This window comes from Lycium ferocissimum, chromosome 2 (genome assembly GCF_029784015.1).
Source record: "Lycium ferocissimum isolate CSIRO_LF1 chromosome 2, AGI_CSIRO_Lferr_CH_V1, whole genome shotgun sequence".
Lineage (NCBI taxonomy): Eukaryota > Viridiplantae > Streptophyta > Magnoliopsida > Solanales > Solanaceae > Lycium > Lycium ferocissimum.
In genome coordinates this window covers 67,788,536-67,814,719 of record NC_081343.1, presented here as the reverse complement: position 1 = coordinate 67,814,719, position 26,184 = coordinate 67,788,536, and the positions used below count along the sequence as shown (strand labels likewise).

Genomic DNA, 26,184 nt, shown 5'->3' with positions numbered 1-26,184 from the left:
AATTGACTGAAACATATTGCTTCGTATTTCTGATTTTCTAAATTGAGGTTGATTAGGAATGTTCCTTGTCTCTGTCCCCTCCAAGAAAGTAGTAAACAATTACTACGAATTATATTTATGCATTCCCTTTGCTTCCTTCTATGTATTCCGTTTCTAAAAGCCCTGCAGTTTTCTCTCACACATTCAAAGACCAACTTCATAGAATACATCACATTAATCAGCTAGAAACACTTAAGTGACTAAACTAAAAGTGAATTTAACACAAAGAGGGATGAGTGAACATATCCAATATAATTAGATATGTTACATTGTAAAAAGACATAAAATTAAAAACAAATTTTTTAGGCTAAAATTACAAGCTCTGCCAAACCAGACTTTGGTTGGGCTTAGATTGCACATAGGTGACCACAATTTTAAGCACTTCTTGGATTAGAGTTTAATTTCTATATGTCAACAAGTATAAAAATAATCTTTATATTATCATGTCACCCAATGATAATTAAGCACTTCTTGGATTAGAGTTTAATTTCTATATGTCAACAAGTATAAAAATAATCTTTATATTATCATGTCACCCAATGATAATTACTGAACCTGTACATAAAATGGGATTATTAAAATTCAACGCACAAAAATAATTTAAACTGTTAATGCATACAAGTTAATTCCACTGGTTTCTCCATGAACGTTAGTAAAGGAAAATGACCTTACAAAGATCTCTTGTCTGTTCTTTTCCAACTTTTTATGTGTAAAAACAAATGTAAAACTAAATACAAATTTATAGAAAAATTACAAAATCAATTGATTCTACCCGAAAGTCAAAATAGAAGGAAAACATGGGCCAGGTAGGCCCAATTGGCCCAAGTATACATACCCGACCCAATACCAAGAACAGCTAAAAATGGCGCCAATGGTTGGTTAAACGGAGAAACAGATGACGTCACCGAAATGGCCGCTAAGCCTCCCGTTTCTGAAGCAACAATTTACCTAAAATAAAACCCTTAAAATTGTCTTTTTTTTTCTTTTTTTTTTTCTTTGGTTTTCAATACTTTTTTTCTGAGCCCTAAATCTTTTTCGCTTTGCATTTACTATTCAAGTTAATCATCCTCTTAAAAAAAAAAAAATACAGAATTTCTTCTTTTATCCAAATTCGAATTCATTGAATTTTCAATAACTTACCTCACAATCTTGAGGGGTAAGTAGCTGTATCTTTTTAAATATAATTATTTTATCTTAGGATTATCATTAGCAAAAAGGATACAGCTAGTTATCATTGATGATTGGTGGGATTCCATTAAATTTAGGTAACTTCAATTGCTTTTGGCTCTTTTATTCACAATTAGCATGATCTTCTGTTTCTTCTTTCGAGTTAATCTCATTTGAAAACAAAATTTCAACCAAAACTTGAACCTGTAAAATGAACTGAAAGATCTTTTTTCTTTTGGCTAGGTAAAATTGAATTTGAATGAGACAAATTATTGATGGTTGGAATGAAACAGGTTCAAAAATAGAGCTGAATGTATATATAAATCATATAGTCGACCCCAACTAGTTTATGATTGATGCTGCTGTGATAGGTAAATTTGAAATGATATTTTTTAAAGAGGTGTTGTTGAGATGATTGTTTAACGAGCCTAATAACGCGCGAAGAATTGCTCACGTTTCGAAGAATTGCTGCTTTATGTTGGTTACAATCCAATCTAAGGATTTATTAAGTTCATTCTGTTTAGCCAGATTCAGGTCAGGAAATAATTGTGTTGCTATCTCCTCCAAAAAAATTCGAGATATAAAATGTCTAAGCTTTTTACGCATTTCCAACTTCCCAGAATGTCAAAATGACTCTCTTTGATGCTACCCTTTCATGATCAGTCAAATTTTGTTTTGAAATCAGGTAATTGTGGTTTGAAAAAGTATGATCTCATAGCTTAACTAGTATGCTTTTTGTTGTATTGTTCTTGTTCTGCAGGAGAACTATTACTCGAACTACATTAAGCACTGAAAATTCCTTTTGATTGGACAAGAAAAAAAAGAAATGGAGAATTGGAGTAGTGGTAATAATAAGCCTATAATGCAACAACCTGAGACGAAGCATGATGATAGCAAACCTCTTATGAAAGTGAAAACATCCGGTTTATATCCTTCATCATCTTTATCGTCTCCTTCTTCATCCGAGTCATCACTGGAACTAAGTAGTAGTCAAAAGGACAATGAAGCATCTTCATCTTCTCCTGATGCTCCTAATCAGACACCACAATGGAGCATGATAAGTGCATCGCCACGTGGCGAACCAGAGCCCCACCCATTTCCTGATTTTCCTGAATGGAATGGAACCAACAACCCTATGGCGATGAAGTCCCTCCAACGCATAACATGGGTCATCCTCCGGGTTATGATCCAAACCGTATTCCATCGTCTATATTTTCAAGCAAGCCTAATAATGGTATGGAATGGAGTACTGCTTCAAATGAGTCATTGTTTAGTATTCATATGGGAAACAACAGCTTCTCTAGAGATCAGTTCAACATGATGTACAGATCTGGAGAACTTATAAAGCCAGAAGAATGGAGTAATTCTCCATATAATGCACCTGAAGTTAAATCCAATGAAAAGAAAAACCTCCCTCCCAACCTTCCTCCGAACCTTCCCCCTGTTGTCGAAGTGGCAACAGATAAAGAGGTAAAGAGTGAAACTACACTGGAGACTCCACGTATGCAAGAAAAGATTGTTGAATCCCCCAAAATAGTCCTAGCAGAAAATCATGATCATGAACATAACATCAAAGAGAAGAAGACATCTAGTGTCGATGAGAAGAAGACATCTAATGTAGATGAAGTTCAATATTCCGCACCGTCAACGCCCAACAAGTCAGATGGTAAAGTTGTTTCCCCGACTCATGAGGCATTTCATGCTACCTCGCCCCGCCTTTCCAATGAGAGTGGAAACAGCAGCAGTTCCTTTGCTTTTCCGGTGTAAGATCTCCTTTTCACCACTTCCATATGTGCTAAATATGCTCCAAAATACATACTTTTTCCCCCTTAACAAGTTTGGGGGCATGCAATGCACTATGGTTTTCTTTTTTGCTTCTATATGTGTTGGGGTATCATGTTAGCAGATTGCATCTAAAACTATCCTACATATCATTTCTGTATGTTCCGATTCTAAACAAACACAAACTCTTTCATGGACCATGTGACTTGCTTCATGATTTATAGATATTTTGGTGCTCAATGATCTAGAAGTTGTACGTAGATTTATTCACTTCTCATTCTGCTAAGGGTTCACATTTGAGATTATCTTGTTGGTTGTTTGGATGAAATTTGCTCTGGTAGTAGTTTGTTCCATGCATGAAAGCATTTGAACTGTATATAATTACTTTTGGCTCGTTGCAGACTGCTTAACGATGCTGGGAAAACTGGCTCACTCAAAGCTCCCTCTGCGAAAATGGAGAGACCTCAACCTCAACCAGAAATGCAGCCACAATCACCTCAAAAGTCACAGCCACAATCACCGGTACAATCACAGCCACACTCGAAGCCAGAGTCAAAACAACCAGAGTCACAGCCTAAACTGGCAGCGACCACTTGGTTTTCTTGTTTTTCTTGCTGGCCTCGATGTTGTTAATACAGGCTTTATCCTTGTCCTTTGTATGTATGCAAGAAATACTAATTCATTTGGTCTTGATCAAGGAGGACTCCTAGAAGTTAGAACTGTCTTCACGGTAAATTGTAAATTTTCTTTTGCCATGTGAAATACATGTGAGGGCATTCGGTGTTACATATATTACACACGGGTGAATAGCATTAACGAATTAGTTCAGTCTTTAATGATGTTAAGCACGACAATATTGGGGGTGCATAATAGCCCCTATAGGGTGGAGTACTAACGCTCGAGGGCTTTGGTTTAGTGGCAAGTGCGCAATGCATGATAAGTGGGTCCTCTGTATGTCACGGTTTGAACTAGGGGTGGCAAAACAATCCCAAACCCATTTGACCCGCTCAAGCTTTAATGGGTTTGGGCTAGAGTGAGTTTTGCCTTCAAAACTCTGGGTCTAGAAATTCTGCCTTAAGAGTTTTGAAGCAAAAGTCTGCCTTGCGAATTCAAATATCTACCTTGAGAATATATATATATATATATATTTTGGTTAAGCTGGGGTTCGAATCCACAACCTCGGGGTATTAGGCGAAGGCCAAAACTTAAAGACTACCAATTTGAAGGGCAAAAATTAAAGACCACCCCAAATGAAGGGAAATCCGCGCAAAAAAATGACAAATTCTCAACCCAAACTGGCCCATCAAATGAGCCCAAACAGACCAATCAATTTTCCTCCATTTATAAGAACAAAAGCTACAAAACATGATTAGCTTCTTTTTTAATTATTATATAAATTTGTTTTTGTAATTATTTTTATTTTTTTAAAATTTTTATTTTTTTAATTTTTTGTAGAAAAAAATATTTTTATTTTAGTTTTTAATTTTTTTAATTTTTTATTTCCTTATTTAAAAAAATTGTACTAGTAATTTTTTATTTTTAAGTTTTAATTTTTTTTCCTGAGGGTCTATGCTTTTCCGTTTTTGTTTAACCTATTTTAGACTCACCCATATCCAACAAAAGTTTGCCCCTCTTAGTTATGTACAAGACAAACATAAAAATATATAAATAAGACAAAGGGGTAAAAGAGAGGAATCTGACAAAATCACTATTCATTACGTCAATGAACATTTAATTTTCTTTTGATTTACTTTTCGGAATAATTTTAAATATAATTTATGTACTGGGATAACTTATAAGGAAATATTTACAGTGACTACTTTTTATTACTTTGAGTAAAAGAATACGTTTGAGGTTTTTTTTATATTCAAAAACTATTTAAATTTGATTTTCAAAACACCATTTATTTAAAAAAGCATGAGCAAGAGAATATTTACAACAAAAAAATATTGATATTTTTAGTTTCTCAAAATGTTGAAAAGAATATTTACAATAAAAAAATATCGATATTTTTTCAGTTTACCCAATGTTGACTAAAAGGTTAAAAATACGACATAGCAACATTTTACTTATTTAAGTTGGACGGTGTATTCATGAAATATTTATCTGTATTTATAAATTGGCTTATTTTATTCATGAATACAATAAGTAAAAAACTGAATACATATACACCAATAATTACACAAATGCATCATATTTTCTCGATATGTATACAATACATGCGAAAAAATATCGTATACAACATAGATACACCAAAAATTAACAAATACAAGCGAAAAACATTGTATACACGACAAATAAACAACAAATACAACGAAAAAATTAATGAATACAATGAATTGTATGCTAAAAATTAATGAATACACTGAAAAAGAATCGTGATTTTTCAGATCCGGTATTTTTGACCGGAAAAGCCACCGGCGGTATGACAACGATTTTCGCCAGATCTGCCGGAAATTTCGCAACAACAACAACAACCCTTAAAATACATCCAGATCTAAGATACAAAAAATAAAATATGCTTAGATCTGAGAAAATACACTCAAATCTTAAAAAATCTGATTTGACGATGGTGAGACGATGGTGGCGGTGGCCATGGATTCATTCCACCATGTCGAATCTTTGATTGAAGAAAAAGTGAAGAAAAAAAAAAAACACTTTCCTACAAGCTTTGATTGAAGAAAAAGTGATTTTAGCTTCACTTTGCTCCAATGGCGAAGAAGGGAAAAGGAGAGAAAATTGTGGGAGAAGAGAGATGGGCGAGAGAGGAAAGAGGGAAGAGAGCTACCACAAATAAAAATCTGATGATGGGGTATTTTACTTTTATATATATATAGTATAAGTTGTAAACATATAATTATTAGCTATGAATAATTATTTTAAACTATAGACTAAATATAAATATATAGGTTATGCTAGTCCATGATCCATGGACAACCGCAGCACTGACTATAAAACAAAGTAGAAATAATTCGCATGTTGCTGGGACTAATTATAGGCCCCTACCTATTTAAGTAGAGAAGGACAAAGGATCCATCCTCGAGGACCGTAGCAAAACAAAACCCTGAAAAGACAAGTTACTTCGTCCAAGGTGAAAAATTTCAGTAGATCAATAACACACACTTCTACTGGCTGGATTAATGGAATGCAATTAAAGCTCCAGTATAGCAGAAACGTAGATTTCCGATAACTCTGCCAAGCAACAAAATGCACTGATGAGCTGTTTTAAGGAATACAATAACTTGATGCGTTTTCAAAAATGTTAATAAATTATTCGTTCCAAATGCAGGTTAATTTGCTCCCAACCGCGTTATAGTGTTAACACCAAAGACAACAATCCATACCACGAATGCTGGTGCCCCCAGGAAAAAAGCAAATTGAACAATGATTTAGTCACCTGTCAGAAACTTACAGAAACATTTTAACCCAGTAGTTTATCGAGGATGATTGCCGAAAATAGATACCGTCCAACGACATGATCCACCCAACAAATTATTAACTATAATAACACACAAATGAGACAGAAGAGAAGAAGGGGAAGCATGATACGAAAACAAATGCAAGTGCCTGCCAAGTAATCTACAAATGCTCTATCTGACAAAGCACTTTACAGTCATAAGCTCCAAGAAACAAAAAGAAGAGCCGAAAGCGCAAGGTTATGGAAACATATGAAAATCCCTGTCAAGTAAATCTACATACTCCATTTGACAAAGTTCTTTATTCTTTGTGATCATAAGCTCCAAAAACAAGGTTACTGGATCTGTATTCTAAACCGCTCTTCTAGATTTATATTCTAGCTAGAACAACGACAGTGACTACAAAATTTCTTGTCAATCTGCAACCCAATCTTGCCAGTTTTCTACTCACCAGGGAACCAAGAATACATTCTTCCTGAGTGCTTCAAATCTAGTAAGGTGAAAGCAGTAGTAGACTTTCTGATGTAAACAAAATTTCCGGCGAAAGGGAAATTTTCAGATAAAGAAATTGAGGATAGTAGCAACCATGCAGCTGGAATGAAAGATTAAGAGATCCATCAGCATAGTCAGGTGGATAGAAGCATGATAACAATTCCATCCCTTTAACATAAGGTTAGCCATGGTGCAGAAATCTGCCCGCTATATCAGCTGCATAGTGTATGGAAAAGCAGCCCACAAAAGTAAAAACGACCTCACTCCTATGCTAGTGTCATCAAGTAGGCACCAAATGTACCATCTTATACGAAATTGAGCTTCCTTTAAAATCCATAACTCCAAGATATATCTGATCTACTTGTGAAAATTTCTCTGACTACGACATGCTAAAATACTGAAGCATCTGTCAACTAGGTACCTGTTCTGGTTTCCTTATCATTATTAGTTTCTGGAAGAGTGATGGTAATTGGTTGCCAATCAGAGGGTGAAGAAGTTTTAATCCAACGCTTCAGACTGATAATCATATTCAGGATTTGAAATACTTCACCCAATGTAAGGTCTTTAAGACATGCATTTCTAAGAATCAAAGCGGCTTCATACCTGGAAGGCAGACAGAACATGAGAAAAAGCTCTGAGAATCACTAAAAACCATGCAGCAGAAATTGTTTACCTGCATTCAGATGCTGCTAGTGCTGAACGTCCAGCAGCTGAACAAAGATATTTCTCAATTGCATTCCAAGTTGCATCTCGATACTGGTTAGGATTGCCACCAAGGGGATTCTCACATTTCCAAATCCTCTCCGTCCTACCAACATATAGCTCAAAATCAACTTGTCCTAACTTTAATATCATCTGTTGCTCGAGAGCAGTTTTTAAGGCTACTGTAACATCAATATGACAATATTTAGGGTTACCAAAACGTATACATTTACTAATGTTTTCTTTGGTAGGCACAAGCTTCTCAAGCTTCAAAGTATTCAATGCAAGCAAGATGACCCTTATAAGAACTTGAATGTGTTCAGGCAGCTGGAGACCCAAATCTGAATTACCACACACAGATTTAGAAACCCCGGACGAGGATGGAAGTAAGGAAAAGTCAGGACATATATCACTCTTGTTCATAGAACCACATAAATCACCCCTACCTGCAATCAAATTACACCATTAGTTGCCTCAAGAAAACTATCTGACTTAATAAACTTCAGTTTCGGTCACAACACTTCAATATTTTGTCAATTTAAAAGTAGGAGTGTAATACAAGTTTATGGGGCTATCAGATAAATTACCCATGCCAGCATTAGGATGGCGTACAAATGGTGTAGAAAAATCAGCAGAACCTTCAGGTTGTGGAAGTGCAGGCTGCAAACTGTTCTGGCGAGAATCTAATTTCACAAAGTTATCTGGAACAAGAGGAGGTTGAGATTGAGTACGCTGAGCATCCTTATTTTCTATGAATTTACTGCTAAGGTTCACTGAACTATCAGACTTCGCAAAAAAATGATGTGGTGCAAACTGCTTTGGTGCGACAACTGGTTTTTGTGAGCAATGGCTGCTACTAGTTTCTTCAATTCTAGCTGGCATACTTGACATGCCAGTGATATTCAGTTGATTCAAGTTCTTAGGTACGTAAATAGTTTTAGTTTTAGTATTAACATTGCGTCCAGGATTATATAACCTTTGGGGGCCGGAAGCATTAGTATTGGTATTGGCATTTGCATTGGAATAAGCAACAGGATTAGATAACTTTTGGGGCCCGGAAGCAATAGTATTGGTATTGGCATTGGCATTGGCATTTGCATCCGCATTTGCATTTGCATTGGAATAAGCAGGTGTGTTTGCGGATATAGGTTGAGTAATTGGAGTCGGTATTGGTATTGATTCTTGGCGTAATGTGTTAGTACCAAAAGCAAGTTCTCGTGGAGATCCTCCAGCAGCAAGGTTTGTCCATTGCCACACATTCGTGGCAGCAGCAGCAAGAGCAGGAGAAGCTTGAAAAGGTTGTGCTAGAAGAATATTATATCTCCTCATGCGTAACTGATGAATAGCATTTGAGAAATCCCTGTCTCCTGAAATGAGCAAATAATTTGCCGGTGCAGGATTGTCTACAGCCCAAAATAGCATATCCACTAATATTTTCTTATCACTAGCATCTTTAACCCCTGTTCATCAAACAAAATTTAATGAATGAATTTGTACTTCGCATGCAAACACTAAATAATGATGTAACCAACAAGTCAACAACTACTACCAGCACTAAGCAAGTTTGACCTGTTTGGCCATAAAAATGATTCATTTTTTTCTGGAATAATTTTACACTTTATTTGAAACAAGTGTTCCGCCATGAAAATTCCAAATCCAACTTGAAGTAATTCAAAATTGAAAAACAACTTATAACTTGTTCCAACTCACTTTTCACTTTTGAAGTTGTATTTCAAACTTGAGAAGTGCCTTTAAACATGAACATTATTTTTCGCAAAGAGTATAACCAAAAACAACTCTATCTCCAACTCCAACTCCATAAATTGCAAATAAAGTGAAAAATATTTGGAATCTATGGCCAAACGCCTACTTGGATTATATATTTATTATGTCTAAATAAATACATTATTCAAATCATTCAGATTCAGACGTCTTAATTTTAATGAAAACAAATAAGACCGAAGTTAAGTCTCTCACAGGGCTAAACGACTACTAAAAATATTGGACCAAAAGGAATTATCTTCAAATAGCAAATGTAGCAAGTATAAAAGAGTGTTTGTTACTAATTTACTATACCGGCCGGTACGTGATTGAGACCGATTCCAGTACTATTAAGAGCTTGTTGAATGTACGAGGGAATGCCATTAGTATCTCCATATGCAGAAATAGTGACAGGTCCATTATAGTTCATCTTCCTCAATGCCTCATTTATATTCTGAGCGATAGCGTGAGGGTCACATCCCCTTGGCACCTGACAATTCTCTATATCCCACCATACCGATGTTTTTGCCGCCTCGTACTGCGCTTCCGCCGCCGCTGCTTTCAATCCGTCTCCGGCACCGGCCATCTAACTACACGCCGTAAGGGTTCTTCTCTCTCACTCTACTGCCATTTAAACTAGCTGTTCAAATGATTCTCTTTTTTTAACTGTTTTGTTATGCCTCTCTCACTTAGCACTTACAGACTGAATTTGAACTGCTCCCACTATCGTTCTTTGTGTTTTACCCAAATGCCCTGTTTCGGCTTGTATATGGGAGCTTGGTCGGCCGTATATTTGATTTCCGTTTTAACAATATATGGGCGCGTTTTCCAACTTACTTGAAAATATACAAGGAATAAAAGAGCATGTTATAAAATAAGTAAAATGCTAGAGAATTAAACAACAAGCTTTAGAAAGAAATCTTTCTTGGTGTATTCAATAGTTTATTGAATTAACTTATTTATTATAGCAACAAAAGGTTTGTTACAAAACTTGTCAAAAGCATGTTACGAATCTCAAAACCAACCCAATTCTAGACATGGCAAGACATATCTGATATTCACCACTTCAAGTGGACATCCACTCTGCAAGTGGATTTATAACCGGGCAGATATATTTCATTATACCGAATTTATATTACAGTATTTTCATTTTTTAAATTGTTTTAAAATAATACAACAACGATATATCCAACAAAGTGAGGTTTGGGAAGGATAAAGTATACACAAACCTTACTTCTACAGAGAGACGGCTTCCGTTAGACCCTCAGCATAAGGACACAAATTGTTTTAAAATACCAACGACATTAATTAATGATATAGAGTTTTTTCGAGTTTTAGATTTTAAGTCTTCTAACTTATCTAATGTAAGGATTTGTTCTTTCAAATTAATGTTTTAATATTTTCTTTTACCGCTACTTACGTATGTATAAGTTAACAAAATATTAAATACCAGTTAATTTAGTAGTATCACTTTTGATTTATGCAATTTATAGCTGATTACATCAATTCTTTTAGGATTAGTTTGAATTATCATGCAATCAGATTATGTTCCATTATAAACTGTTGAATATGTATATGAATCATCAATTTGACTTTACTGTGTGACGTTTTGAATTGATCAAATATATGAAAGTAGTTGTCCGAATATCTCAAATCTTTTACTTAGAAATAAATCTTTTAGTAGCTTTCTTGCTTCCGTATAATAGTTTGTTCTTATCGCTTGGTGTATGCATATTGAAATTTAACATTATGCATTCAACATACCTTACTCAACATTCTTAGCAAATAATCGAAACGCAGATTTTTAGGAGATTTGATAATTCTTTTTTCCAATTCCTTCTTATTGTATTACTTAAGGGGAGCAATGTGAACTCTTAATAGTATAAAATAAGAGCACATGCTCCTGCCTACTATGCTTAGAATAGTGTACGCACATTTCTAAGTTAATTTAAACTATACTCATCGTGGAACATTTGTATTGATCATATAAAGAAAAAGAGAAAATGATCTTCTATGCTATTTTATTCATAAATCTCCGATATTACTCTTTAATAATCTTTTACGGAAAGAAGATTTGTGATGGACTACAAAACCATAAATAACTTTTGAAATATGATATGATCCTAATTGTAATTCAGTAGAATCTGTTGTAATTTCTGTTCCAATTCAATTGTATTAGCTGGCAATTAGTAGCTATTAAGGTTCAAGAAAGTAGTTAAGGAGTTAGTTAGTTAGAAATAGGCACGTGACTGGCACATGCTTCAGGAAGTTAGTTGATAGCTACGGTAACAGCTTTTCCCGCCCATTTCCATAGCATATAATCTGATCCCAAACACTTTTGCAAGGCATTCAATTTTAGTATTTTGAATCAATATAATTCTCTCTCTAACTGTATCTACATCTCTCCCATTCCCCCATAGCTTTCGAGCTCATTTGAATCTCTGTTCAAGAGTAATTCAATCCCTTACTCTTTAGGAGCATTCTCTCATTTTCCCCCCAAATTCCCTGTTAATTTTCTGAGCTGTATCATTGGTATCAGAGCGTACGATCCTCTGACCTAAATCATGGGTGACCATAATACTCATATGCAAGAACTGAGAAGAGAGGTTGACACCTTGAAAGGTTCTATGGAAGGTGTGGTGAATTCTGTCACAGAAATGCAGAATTCTGTTGATGCTAAGGTAGCTCAAGCAATGGAGGAAATCAAAAGGCTGTTGTTGGGAACTCTAAACACCAATAATGGTCCTGTACCTCATGTTAACTTGGAGGCAGATGGAACACAAAATGAAGGAAGAGCTAGAAGAAATGAAAGAGTTGCAAATAACCAAAGAACTCACTCGCAATTATCAACTACAATTCCCCAGTTTTGATGGTACTGGTTTGAGAGACTGGTTGTATAAATGTGAGCAATTTTTTGATGTGAAAGACATACCTGATGATTCAAAGGTCAAGATAACATCCTGTAGGTTGGAAGGGAAGGCAATACAATGGCATCAGGCCTATATGAAGCAAAGATTGACCAGAGATTGGCCTAGATGGGGAGAATATGTCAGGTGGTTATACTCCAGGTTTGGATCTGAATTATTTGATGATCCAATGGGGGATTTCAAGGAGCTTAAACAGGTAAATTCTGTTCAAGACTATGTGGATATCTTTGATGAACTATTGACTAGAGTGGAGTTATCAGATGAGTATGAAGTTAGTTGTTTCGTTAGAGATTAAAACCTGAGATTGGATTGACTGTCAAGATGCTAGGTCCTAGAACTTTAGCTAAAGCCATTAGTTTAGCCAGGATTCAAGAGCAAACTATTTTAGTGCAAAAACAGTTATTCACTCAAACTCCTATCTTAGCAAATCCCAGAAATATGACAAGATTCACACCATCAACCTCACAAGGCTATAGCCAACCACAAAACAAATCTAACATAACCTCAAAACCTTTCATTCCTCAGACTGGTAGTTCTAAGCCAACCTACAAAAATCCCAGATTACTTACACCTACTGAAATGGAGAAAAGGAAAAGCAAGGGTTTGTGCTATAATTGTGATGAAAAGTACACATATGGGCATGTGTGTAAGAAAAAAAGGCAACTATTCTGTATGGAGTTAGAGGAACCAGAAGAACCCTTAGAAGTGGAGGAAGAATTAATGGTAGATCCTGGTGAATTGCTAGCTCTCATGGCACAAGAATTAGAAACTGATGCTGAAGGATCAATATTACCTAGAGTATCCATGCATGCTATGATTGGTGTGTATGACTTTAGGACTATGAGAGTGACAATTTCAGTAAAAGGCAAGGTTGTACAAGTTTTGATAGACACAGGAAGTGCACATCTTGGATCTTAACATTGCTAAGAAATTAAGGTGCAAACTAACAGCTATAACTCCATTTTCTGTGTCAATTGCTGATGGTAATAAGGTCAAGAGTCACTACATATGCAAGAAACTAGAATGGAAAATGCAAGGTGTGCAGTTTGATTCTGATATATTGATATTACCCATTGAGGGATGCAGCATGGTTCTGGGAATCCAATGGTTAATCACTCTTGGAGATATAATGTGGAATTTTAGGAAGCTCAAGATGGAATTCAGTTTAGGGGGTCAAAAAGTATCACTAAGAGGCATTCAACCTGCTAAAGTAAAGATGATTGGAGCTGCACAAATGGATAAAACTTTGGCTAAACCTGCTGAACTATGTATGATTAATTTGGGCATGTTCTTGAATGAGGGACAAGATGTAGAGGCAAGTTTATTCTCACTAGAAGGGCAGGCAGTGGGAGAGGATGAAACACAAGCCTTGGGAGGGGTATTGGACAAGTATGCAGATTTGTTTGAACCTCCTACTGAACTTCCACCCTCTAGAGATCATGATCACAAAATCATTCTCAAAGAGGGCACTTCACCTATAAACATCAGGCCTTATAGGTACCCTACTATACAGAAAGATGAGATTGAAAGAATGGCGGATGAGATGTTGAGCTCTAGGATTATTAGGAGCATCACTAGTCCATATTCTTCACCCATTGTCATAGTGAAGAAGAAGGATGGTACATGGAGAATGTGTGTGGACTATAGAGAACTGAACAATTGCACAGTGAAAGACAAGTTTCCTATTCCAGTTATTGAAGAACTATTGGATGAACTGCATGGTGCAAGATATTTTTCAAAACTGGATCTCAGATCTAGTTATCATCAGATCAGAATGTGTGAAGGTGACATCCCTAAAACTGCCTTTAGAACTCATCATGGCCATTATGAGTGCTTGGTTATGCCTTTTGGCCTCACAAATGCCCCCTCTACTTTCCAGAGTTTAATGAACAAAATTTTCCACCCCCATCTCAGAAAATTCATTCTTGTATTCTTTGATGATATCTTAATATACAGTTCTAATTGGACTGACCATTTGATCCATTTAGAAAAGACTTTTCAAATTTTGAGGGCTAATGTGTTGTATGTCAAAAAGAGCAAATGTGATTTTGGTGTAACTAGAATTGACTACTTAGGTTATGTGATCTCCGAAGAAGGAGTGGCAATGGACAGGCTTAAGGTTGAAGCTGTCATGAATTGGCCACCACCTAAAACTCTCAAGGGCTTGAGAGGGTTCTTAGGCCTAACTGGATACTATAGGAGATTTATCAGAAGCTATGGTGTCATTGCTAGACCATTGACAGATTTATTAAAGAAGGGGAGTTTTCATTGGAACAAGGATGCTGATGCAGCCTTTGAAAAGTTAAAACTGGCATTAACTACTGCTCCTGTCTTGGCACTGCCTGACTTTCTAAGGAATTCACTATTGAAACTGATGCTTCAGGAGGAGGCATTGGTGCTGTGTTGGCCCAGGATGGTAAACCTATTGCTTTCTTCAGTAAGGGGTTGTTTAGTAAGAATAGAGCTCTTTCAGTTTATGAAAGGGAGTTATTAGCTCTGGTAACAGCAGTTCAGAGATGGAGGCCTTACTTATTAGGCAGGCATTTCCTTATTAAAACTGATCATCATAGCCTCAAGTATTTACTTGAGCAAAGAATCTCTATTCCTAGTCAGCAGAAATGGCTTGTGAAACTGCTTGGCTATGATTACTCAATCATGTATAAGAAAGGCAAAGAGAATTTAGCTGCTGATGCTCTATCTAGGAAGGGGGAGCTCATTAAGCTATTGAGCATTTCTGGTGTGCAAGCTGACATTATTACTGAAGTACAACAATCTTGGCTCAATGATCCTCACATACAGAAGTTGCTGTAGTCCATTCAGTTAGGAGCTAACCACAAACCTTACTACAGATTTCAAGCTGGCATTCTTAGTAGGAAGGGGAAGATCATGGTGGGTTCTAATGCTACCTTGAGGAAAAAATTGATTTGCTTATTTCATGCTAGCTCCACTGGGGGTCATTCAGGTATTACTGCTTCCTTACATGGATTGAAGCAAGAGTTTTATTGGAAGAAAATGAAGCAAGATATATATTCCTTCATTAAAGAGTGTGAAGTTTGTCAAAGGTGTAAGGGTGAAAATGTTGCATACCCTGGGTTGCTTCAACCTCTCTCAATTCCTGATAAAGTTTGGCATGACATCTCAATGGATTTCATTGAGGGTCTTCCAAAAGCTGTTGGCAAGGAAGTTATTTTTGTTGTGGTAGACAGACTCAGTAAAGCTGCTCATTTCATGGCCTTGAAGCACCCTTATACTGCTCTTGAAGTAGCTCAATCATTCATGGATGGTGTATTTAGATTGCATGGGTTGCCTAAGACAATTGTGTCTGATAGAGACACTGTATTCCTCAGTAAATTTTGGAAGGAACTGTTTAAATTGCAGAAAGTTTCCTTGTTAACTTCTACTTCCTATCACCCTCAAATAGATGGCTAGACTGAGGTTGTCAACAGATGTTTAGAGTGTTATCTGAGGTGTATGACATTTGATAAGCCTAAGGATTGGCCCTATTGGTTGGGTCTGGCTGAATGGTGGTACAACACCTCATACCATTCTGCTATCAAGATGTCACCTTATGAAGTTGTGTATGGTCAAAAACCACCCTCTCTACTTCCTTACCTTCCTTTTGATTCTCAATTGGAGTTAGTTGACAGAAGCCTCCAAGCTAGAGATGCTACTATCAGGAAGTTGAAATTCCATTTGGAAAAGGCTCAGAATAAAATGAAGGAGCAAGCTGATAAGCACAGAACTGAGAGATCTTATGCTGTTGGTGATTGGGTATTTGTCAAGCTACAACCCTATAGGCAACTATCCTTGAAAGATCATTCTTTTCAAAAACTGTCTGCTAAGTATTTTGGTCCTTTCCAAATCATTGCTAAGGTGGGAGCTGTTGCCTACACATTGGCTTTACCTGCTGGTTCTAAGGTTCATCCTACTTTTCATATCTCTCAACCCAAAAAAGAAACTAGGCTCTCATGTTGCATCTGTGTCCTTGCCTGTTGTTCACACTGACTCTGGTCATCTATTGTTGACACTTGAAGCTATTTTAGAGAGGAGATTGGCTAAGAAGAATGGTAGAGCCATCACTAGAGTTTTGGTTAAGTGGCTTAATGCAAAGACTTGAAGACAGTTCTTGGGAGGAGTTGCGGGACTTTACAAACAGGTTTCCTCAGTTTAATCCTTGAGGACAAGGATTGTCTTTAACGTTGGGGTATTGATATGATCCTAATTGTAATTCAAAGAGAATCTGTTGTAATTTCTGTTCCAGTTCAATTGTATTAGCTGGCAATTAGTAGCTATTAAGGTTCAAGAAAGTAGTTAAGGAGTTAGTTAGTTAGAAATAGGCACGTGATCGGCACATGCTTCGGAAGTTAGTTGACGGTGATAACAAATTTTCCCGCCCATTTCCATAGCATATAATCTGATCCCAAACACTTTTGTAAGGCATTCAATTTCAGTATTTTGAATCAATATAATTCTTTCTCTAACTGTATCTACATTTCTCCCATTCCCCCATAGCTTTCGAGCACATTTGAATCTCTGTTCAAGAGTAAGTCAATCCCTTACTCTTTAGGAGCATTCTCTCATTTTTCCCCAAATTCCCTATTAATTTTCTGAGCTGTATCAAAATAGCAATGCACCTCTTTTACGGATAAGATAAATTCAAGTTTAGTCAGCTAATAACATCAATTTCCACCCAAAATTTGAGAAAAGGGAAATCAACGAGATTTGATACCTCAGTCATTGTTTGGATGCTATGAAAGTAGCTAAAAACGTTCTTTCATAAGAAAATAGCTGCAAATATGAAAAAGGTGATTTCTTGCGCTTATACTTCTTTTCCTGACAACCAAACAGTATCTTGATACTGAAAATCCACATTTTACCATATAACTAGATTAATGCGTAGTTGAGGTATTTATATGCGTCTTTCGGAAGGAACAACAAAACAAGCTTGCTATCTGGTAATATGTTTATTCGTCATTTTATTTGAAAACCCTTGTAAGGATTATTCCGAGAGCTATGTATTAGCGGTTGTATGCGGGGGCGGATTTAGAGGGTGAGAAGAGTGTTCACCCAAAAGCCTACGACAAAAAATTACATTGTATATATAGAATAAATTTTTTGTGTTTATGTACATATATTAACTTTTGAATACCCTAAACAAATGGTTCAAGTGGTCTAGGATATTCAAAATTGTCTCTAGCGTCATAGGTTCGATTCATAGGGACAACATTATTTTTTATATTTAGCTTTTGTTATTTTCTTCCAAACTCCCGAGTGAAAATTCTGGATCCGCCGCCACTGGTTACAAGCCTCTACAAAAATACAATTTTGATATGCAAGCTGAGTCTTGCTTTTCACTTCAGTATCTACTATCGACTTCCTTCGTGGTGGTATCTAAATGCTGATAGCTGATACAATCATACAACAATAAATAGAATAGATGACTTAGCAAAATAAAATTTAACATTATACGTTAACCCAGATTAGCAGTTAAGTCTCTCCGGAAACAAAGAAAAGAATTGGATCCATGAATCAGTTTAAAGTGAGAAAACCGTACAAAGAACCTGAAGTACTGTCAATTTCTACACCAGAGTCCCAGAAAGTTGCCTCAGCTAAAATCTATGATCAAGATTTTCCTTGCCAAGGCATAGTGAGAAATAACTCAACTATGGATGCCGTGCATAAGCATACACTCTACCTATCAATATTTCATTGAATATAACAAGCCTAAAACAATATTACAATAAATAACTAGTATCAACTTTAATGGCAGTGATACCCTGCAAAGAAATGCAATTCTTACTAAACGGTGGAGGGCGTATGAACAAGACACGATCTCATCAATCTGCTTGATACTGTGATTCTAAAAAATGAACCCGAAATGACACCTAAAAGAAATAACGGTTCTCACGCTGAGTAGCTGCTAAGTGGGCTTCGCCCAAGATGAGAGACCCTACTTGAAGGAATAAAGGGTGCTTCCTCATCCACTATTGAATCGGGAGACCCATTCCTTGCACCTTTTCCTCCACTGTTCTTAGCAATATCGTCTGGCACATAGAGATCAGATGACTTCTTCTCCATCTTAAGTTCCTGTCAGAGGCAAAGTGCAGAAAGGAAAAAAATTGGCGCTGCTTGCAATAAAAACCATCTTTACTAGAAGAAAATTTTGCATGCAAGCTAAAGACTCCATGATGAACTGAGATAGACATAATCAAGCAACCATGCAAGCTCAAACTGTGTTAAAAGAAAAGGAAACTAACTGTTGATTATCTATTTAGCCTATTCTCGAGCTCCTGTCGTATTTCTTTTTCTCTTCATTAGGAAACTATTTTCTAGACATGCAAGGATGATTTTCATATTGGGAACTTGATATTGGAAACCTTTTGGGAAAAATTGAGAATGAGAAAATGATGAACAAAGAAAAAGAACACAAACTCAAAAAAAAACAAAAAGGTGCAAATTCTGAAATTGAAACTTGAAAGTCATTAGGTGAGACCTTAGCTATTCGATCAGTAACGCTATCTACAGGAAGTTGAACAGCTCGAACATCCTTGATCTTTATGTAGTTATACATCACAACGCCGCATAATGCTGTACAAAAACAGAAATATTTCAGTAAGATGATGATGGATAAAGCTCCCATAAGTAAGAAGGAATAGTAAGCTTACCAATGGCATAGCCTGTAATATTAAGAGTGGTTATTGTCGACTCTGGAAAAATTAGAGTTGAAAGGGCAATAAGTATCCAATCTTTCAAGACACCGGCAACTCGGATGGTTACAGCACCAGTTCTACCAATCACTAAGAAGATTGAGAAATTCAGAGCAAGAGCACAAAGTGCATTTGAAAAGAAAATCCAGAAGTTGAACTGAATCTGTGAGACTTCCATCTCAGGCTTCTCCAGAAGATACCACGGGACAAAAAGAAAGACAAAGCTGCGTGTTGAAACAAGTTCTCATAAGTAACCCCAAGAAACAGTATGACAGCACTTGCATGAGACTCAAAACTCAAATAAAAGACAGACAGTTAAGAGTACAGAGATCACTCTCGTACTTTCTTATTACCAGGTGACATACAGCAGCAATTGCCACTTTGCAGAAAATCTCTCGCTGAGTGAGATAAACATAACTACGGAGAGGAGTTCATGCATAGCAGAGTATGTGTCTATCCATGTGTGCAGAGAACAAATTTTCTGTAAAAGAACTAACAAGCAAATACCAACCCCTGGCATCATTTCTATTTCTTTTCACTTCATCAGACCAGCCCAGGACACAGTAATAACTAATAAATCATGCCAGATACGGGACACAGATTAACACGTGACTACATGCTAACGGAAATAAAAAGTATGGTCACTTGTTTCCAAAAAGATTTATTATATATATGTAGAATTGCATGCAAAAGAAATACATTCCAACTTGAGCTATAAAATTTCGAAGCACATACTCTCAAACAATTCGAATGACGACAAATTTAATAAAAATGTGATACAGAAGTGCCTCTTTCACTTTTTATATCAGCAATTAACTGATAGGTACATTGCAATCATAGTGTCATGAAAAAAATGAGCATTTATTGATGCTAAAGAATAAAAAGATGAAAAACTAGCTCCAAGCCCATCTGGAAAGGTAGATGTATGACAAGAACCAAATGTATGGGAAAGGTTTCCTATTGTATGTGTTCTTTGTTTACTTTTCTCCCTTTCCCCAAGCGTGGAATGAGCAAGGTAGGAAGTTTAGAATCATTATAAGCCAAGATCTAACTGGAGTCTCTTTTTTATTTTAGATTTAGTTTTTCTAAAGGCATAAGATCTAACTGGAACCATATAGACCTCAACATAGGATCATCTATTCACCTCCGCCACATGAGAGCTAATAACTCAACTCCACAAGATAGGATCCTCTACTACATACCTGCATGGAGCTATGTAATATAGGCTGGTGATAGGATTCAGAGTTAATCCCTTCTTCTGAAGTAGAACTTGAGTTAAGACCAGCCTAAGCGCCTCAGCAAATATTCCAGTGACTTGATAAACTGTACCAACTATGTTGAAGTGAATTTCTCCATAGGAGGATACTACGACACCAACGCTGACCAACAGCATGTTCAAGAATACATCGCATCGTAACTTGTCAGTTCCACAAATAACAGCCATGACAAAGGTGGCCACTGGCACTGTAATTTCAACACAAAACTACAGCCAATCAGTACATTCGCAAACATAGGATGGAGAATTAGAAAATTGTTACCCATGCATACTTAGAGCTTTGAGCATCTGGATAAAAGCTACAGAAATGAACAGATAAGCTGTGTTTCCAAACCTGCAATAAAATAACATATGCTGCTTTTAGAAAAACAATTTTTAGAACCTCATGTTCATGCAAGTAATGAAACATATAGCAACTCAGCAACTGAAACAAACAGGAAAACACACTCCAAAGAAAATGTTCTTTTGACAAACAAGTAGACAAAGTACATCAAAAACATCAGTTACCCAGCCAAAACAGAGAACATCAATTTTTTTTGATGAAGAACAGAGAACATCAATTATGCATGAAAGTGTCCATATTTTCTTATTACCCCAAGTCTCATAGCTTTGTTATAACTCCATTTCTACTTTACCAGAGAGAAGTAAAAAGTGTCCAGGAGGAGAAAAGGAAATCTAACAAGCCAAAACTCTTCCTCTGTCATAGCAAAACAGCTAGTTCTACGAGACAGTTAGTCAAATAGAGGAAAAGCATTTGCCAATATACTTGAAACCAATCAATAAACCCATCATAGTAGATGGCAAACAATGTTAAATACATGCTTAATTTGACTCAAAACTAGTTCATTAATCTCAAATGTCCAGACTGCTTGGACTAGTTTAAACACAATTAATCAGATAATCCTAAAAAGTCAAGGTCTCCTGTGTCGTTGGAAACAGGAACAGTAGAGTACATTCTTTTCTTCTTCTTTTTTGGCGCTTTCCAGTAGCTAGTTACAAAAGAATGCCTGGTCAGTTGGACACATGCACAATGAGCAAAATTTGTGCCAATCTAACATATCTTTCTTTTAACATAAGAGCAGATAACATAATATCATGTAAAAGTACTCTTTTAGGTTAGATTCAAAGGTATAAATGGTTTCGTTGTTAGTGCATGATAAGTAGGCATTAGACATTCATAATAGGTTAAAGGACAATTCTCATCTATCACCAACATGCATTTATAACTAATCCATTTATCACAGTTCATGCTAACCCATCACTGAACCATTTACTATTTATGAGGTCGCATAACACCATAGAAAAGGCACTTGAACATTCTAACCAAAGGCAAGCAAGGACTTTCAGTTCATCAAAGTAGAACCTTACCAAAGACTTGAAGCAAAGAAAGCACTAATGGGAATCACACACGTCGCATATCTGCAGATTCAGCAATAAACAGTTAAATAAGATAACATTACATCTGAAGGCAATGTGGATCCAAAGGAGCAAACTCTTACATTTCAAACGTCATTTTGACAGGAGATACAACCTGCAGAAAATTAACAAGAACGGAAGGAAATCAGTCGATCCCTAGTCTTATGCATCAAGGGGAATGAAAAATTGTCTATATATATTAATTTTCCCTCCAGTGGATGAAAAGTGAGCCATAATCAAAATTCAGAAGCTAAAGACAGCCAAATGCCAAGTTAGATATCTAAACATGAATAAATATAAAAATGAATATATCTGCTGAGAGCCCTCCACAGGGCCCAGCTGGATCTAGAATGAGGAATTCTACAAGTGGTTCTTCAGAATCACTGCAGCGAGTTTAGAGTTACCCGGTATCTCAGCTGGTGGGAGGTAGCAAGTACCTCGTGGAATTAGTCAAGGTGCGCGAAAGCTGGCCCGAACACCACGATTATCCAAAAAAAAAAAAAGAAATCACCGCAAAAACCTCTCTTCAGGCCTCAACGGGTTAAAAAATACGATAAATCATTAAATAGCAACTGTTTTGCTCAGAAGAAAGCCCAAAGACAAAGTCGCATCAAAAGCATATAGCATCAAAAGCACAAAAGTGACGAAGGTTGAAAATTAACATGTGGTGAGTCGTTTCAAAATCCGCGACACTGGTAAAATTAAAATGATACATAATGATCCAAACAAGAAAACATTCTACAACAAAGTCGACAATTAATATTGATAAGCAAGAAGTTGTCATCGAGGAGCAGAGCATGAAATGTTGCAAGAAACATAGCACTGTAATTACCAAAAAAAAATTATTTACTGTAATTACCAATAACAATACAATACCTTGAAGACACGGATAAGAAGGAAAGCTACTAAGCCTGAGAAGCCCATATGAATCATGGTAAGTGTTATTGGTAACGGGAAATTGAAATATTTTGGTGAAAGTACCCACTGCAAAAAAAAAAAGAAACCAGACCAAGGTTCATTAGCATACTAATGGCACTTGAGATACACAATAAAACCTGAATGATACAGAAAAATGAATTGAACAGCAGTATTGTCTTTTTCCTAAAACTACATTGCGTAAGTGCAGCGGAGAAATAACGACACCATACAGAAAGAGAAAAGCGAGAAAGTGGAAGTTAGTAACATGTCACTTATCCTAGAGCATGGCTTTCCCAAGACCATCTATCATATCTCGTCTACTTCTCCCTTCCCACGCCCTCCTTCTAAACCAGTTTACCAGAAAACTGAAGCTCTTAAATGTAGTCAGTCCCTTTTTCCCCTGATTAAAATTTTTCCCTGCAACTTACCCAGCAAAATGGGAAAGGCTGGAAAAAAGAGAACAAGAGGGAAATAAGGAGGAAAAAGAAAACTTAGAAAGGAGTAAATAAACGGGTGCTTTCAATTTTAACATTGATGTTAGTGGAGGGTCGAGGTTTCTACAGTTCTGAAAGTTTGAGATGCAACGAGTATCTTATAACACAAGATAAGCGGGACTATCTTTTAATTAGAGGAAAATGCTATAATACTAAATGTTAGAGTGAAACCTATCCTCTATACTTTTAAGTTAACAACAACTGCTTTAGTATTATATATTTTTTAAGTGAACAGTCTCTATTCCTATATGCAGAGATAGACTCCCCATTTAGTACCTTCAATAACCATGATATTAGAAAAATGTTTATCTTTCAATGAAACATAGACCAAACATGTAGTATATTTAATCATCAGCCGACGTCACTGGTTTTCACATCAAAAGAGACAGTTAGATGATTACTCACATTGTGGTCGGTTCCCCGCCAAGATATTTTCTCTTCTCACCATGTGTTTTGGTGTAATTGGATGGAACATAAGAAACTATTTTCCAATTTTTGTTCAATCTAGATTAATTGTAAAAGTTGATTATGGATAGCAAATGGCTTGATCAGAACTTCCCCTACTTTTCTTGCTCACTCCTCAACCAAGAGTGAACAACATGCAAACTTAATTTAATTACTCCTTGCAAGCCAGAGGAAGTAAATGATAACAGCTTGTCACTATGTTTTTTATAGGTGACATAACAGCTTGTCACTTTTGGTTGTCCTTCTCGTAGGTTAATTGAACCACAGTGTTAATCTAAATTGCTCTTGTCATTTTTTAAGTTCTGAACATGTTCTATTGAGTTGAAACTCTAAAATATGAGAATATCCGAACCAATAAACAGTGTTCCGTACCAAAAAAGATGTAAAAAAAATGAAGCCAAAGAAACTCACTGAATAGTATAGAAAATGATATACCTTGTTGTACAAAATAACTCCTGAGGAAAGCAGTATATAGACAAGCAGATATATATACGTCAACACAAGTTGTTTGCTGATCTTCATCTTTTCTTCTCTGCCACTTTGCGATTTGGCTAGCAGGCCTCCACCAATCTAGCTAAATTTCTGACAGATGCCTTCCAATCCAAAAATCAAGCAACACAAGTCCGTGATATTTTCGCAGATAAGAGGTACACCTTCAGTTCAACTGCTGTTTATTCATTAGAAGATGATTTATGATGAGCCAAATCTGTTTCTGAATATGCTGTTGTCATAACTGGGATTGATAGAATCTGGAAATATACGATAAAGTGAGGAACATTTTCTTAAGAAAAATTATTATAAGAACTTCTCATTTTGACAAAACAATTAGAACAAGAAATAAACACACTTAGTGATGAAGAGCAAACAGGTATGACATAAGGAAACAAACACAATTACTGCAGCTACAGATTGCAAAAGCAACTACTATTATATATGACTTGTGAGTACGTCTATAGTCAGTCAATGGTTAGATGTGAACAAACAGAAAATTACATGCAAAATGAATAATGTCATCTGGTCAGTGCATGAAATGCAAAATAACAAAATTATCCAGCGAAATCTGGTTGCCTCAAGAAGATTCAGAGACATGTTAATGGCGTAGAGGCTAGTCCGGGTTTAAGAAGGGCTGAGCCGTCTGCTAGTAACTTAGTATCCAGAAAGTACAACTTGAGTAAAATAGACACACAGATATTACTGTTTCTTATAACTCTTGAGAATGGAATTAGCATGAAATGTAGAAATTTACGAACCAAAATTGGTAGCTACCTCAACTTCAACTAGAAACTTTTTTCTTTAATTAACTTTCTGTAAGTGAAACTTAGAAACTAGGCATATACTTCAAACAACTAATGATAAACAGCACAGTGAGCCCAAATCAGCATTATTCCAATGTTGAATAGTGAATATAATCCACACAGCTAAGCACATAAGTAAATTCTCAAAAACCTACAGGCAATGGCGTTTAATTAAAAGTTGTACGAGATTAAAACAAAGCTAAAACAGAGCATATGAACTACAAATGAATGATAAAAGAACTTATCTCTGAAGGAAGCATGTGAATTACACAAAAACATAATTCAGGAAAAAAATAATAATAACACTCCAATAAGTATTACTACTAACAATAATGTAGGCATCTGAAGCACGTAAAGTTTAACTAATAAAAATAAGAATAAAAAAGAGAAATCATTACCAGTAGAAGAAGCTGGAGAGGAGATACAGATCTGAAATGCGATCAATGTTCGTCCGTTCGATCTGGAATGGTTGATTGGATTGAATCGTCTCGGTTCTCGAAATCTTTTGCCCTAATAATGCAATTATTGTAAATTTGAGATACTTTTTTTTAATCCCTTTAAAATGTAGTTGTTGAGGAAGATCAAGCAAAGGTTTAGTGAGTGAGTGAACAAAGTAGCAGAAGAAGAGGAGAAAGATGCAGAGTTTGTCCCAAACGTAGAAGTGCGGTCAAGACAACATGCCTTTTCTTTTCCTTTTCCCACTCGCCTATGAAATTTTGTGTCATATATTTATTCATTGTTTAGACCAATGCTACATCATTACGATGCCTTACCAATATTAAACTAATGGAGTTAGTGAACTGAATTTTCAATCTCTATATTATTGCTATTACTTGCTTATTTTCTTATTTTCGAATAATATCTTGTACTCCCTCCCTCTGTTTCAACTTATGTCAACCTATTTTCTTTAGTTAAATCCTCAAAATAAATGATCCTTTCTAATTTAAATAAATTTACTTTATTAAATGATTCTAATACATAAATATTCAAGACTTATTTTGAACCACTAGTTTTAAAAGTCTTCACTTTTTTTTTAATATCGTGCTCAATCAAATGAATTCACATAAATTGAAACGGAGGGAGTATATGATTGGGTTCAAATCCGTTTTATGTCAACGTCTAATGAAACACAAACTCGGAGTTTTCTATGTTTTTACCCAAACAAATCTTTAGAATAAATAATAAAAGGATACCTCAAATGTCACACACATAATGGTAGTGTTTTAAAGTGGCTAAATCCTAAAGTTAACTAATTAATGGAGTTAGTGAAATGGATTTTCAATATCTATATTATTACTTTTTTTTTTATGATATTTATGTGATTTGG

The 26,184-nt window shown here is 35.9% G+C and overlaps 3 protein-coding genes across 4 annotated transcripts; 1 reads left to right on the top strand and 2 right to left on the bottom strand.

The window, feature by feature from the left end:
* Positions 1 to 834: 834 nt before the first annotated feature.
* Positions 835 to 3,800, top strand: LOC132048354 (uncharacterized). Of its 2 annotated transcripts, XM_059439263.1 has the most exons (4): positions 835 to 1,304; positions 1,450 to 1,577; positions 1,967 to 2,969; positions 3,390 to 3,800. In XM_059439263.1, the coding sequence occupies exons 3-4, from the start codon at positions 2,320 to 2,322 to the stop codon at positions 3,619 to 3,621; spliced, it is 882 nt and encodes a 293-aa protein (XP_059295246.1). In that variant the 5' UTR covers positions 835 to 1,304; positions 1,450 to 1,577; positions 1,967 to 2,319; the 3' UTR covers positions 3,622 to 3,800. The 2 variants fall into 2 exon arrangements, with proteins under 2 accessions (XP_059295246.1, XP_059295247.1); XM_059439264.1 differs by lacking the exon at positions 1,450 to 1,577.
* Positions 3,801 to 6,518: 2,718 nt separating this feature from the next.
* Positions 6,519 to 9,945, bottom strand: LOC132047887 (uncharacterized). The gene is made up of 4 exons (XM_059438864.1): positions 9,675 to 9,945; positions 8,186 to 9,058; positions 7,570 to 8,044; positions 6,519 to 7,499 (listed from the first exon to the last, which is right to left on the bottom strand). The coding sequence occupies exons 1-4, from the start codon at positions 9,943 to 9,945 to the stop codon at positions 7,310 to 7,312; spliced, it is 1,809 nt and encodes a 602-aa protein (XP_059294847.1). The 3' UTR covers positions 6,519 to 7,309.
* A 7,857-nt stretch (positions 9,946 to 17,802) lies between these two features.
* Positions 17,803 to 25,599, bottom strand: LOC132047015 (probable sugar phosphate/phosphate translocator At3g17430). The gene is made up of 10 exons (XM_059437886.1): positions 25,256 to 25,599; positions 23,998 to 24,229; positions 22,562 to 22,669; positions 21,769 to 21,800; positions 21,638 to 21,688; positions 20,542 to 20,603; positions 20,196 to 20,457; positions 18,952 to 19,217; positions 18,780 to 18,874; positions 17,803 to 18,373 (listed from the first exon to the last, which is right to left on the bottom strand). Exons 2-10 carry the CDS (start codon positions 24,082 to 24,084, stop codon positions 18,191 to 18,193), a joined length of 1,146 nt encoding a protein of 381 aa, XP_059293869.1. The 5' UTR covers positions 24,085 to 24,229; positions 25,256 to 25,599; the 3' UTR covers positions 17,803 to 18,190.
* Between the last annotated feature and the right edge of the window lie 585 nt (positions 25,600 to 26,184).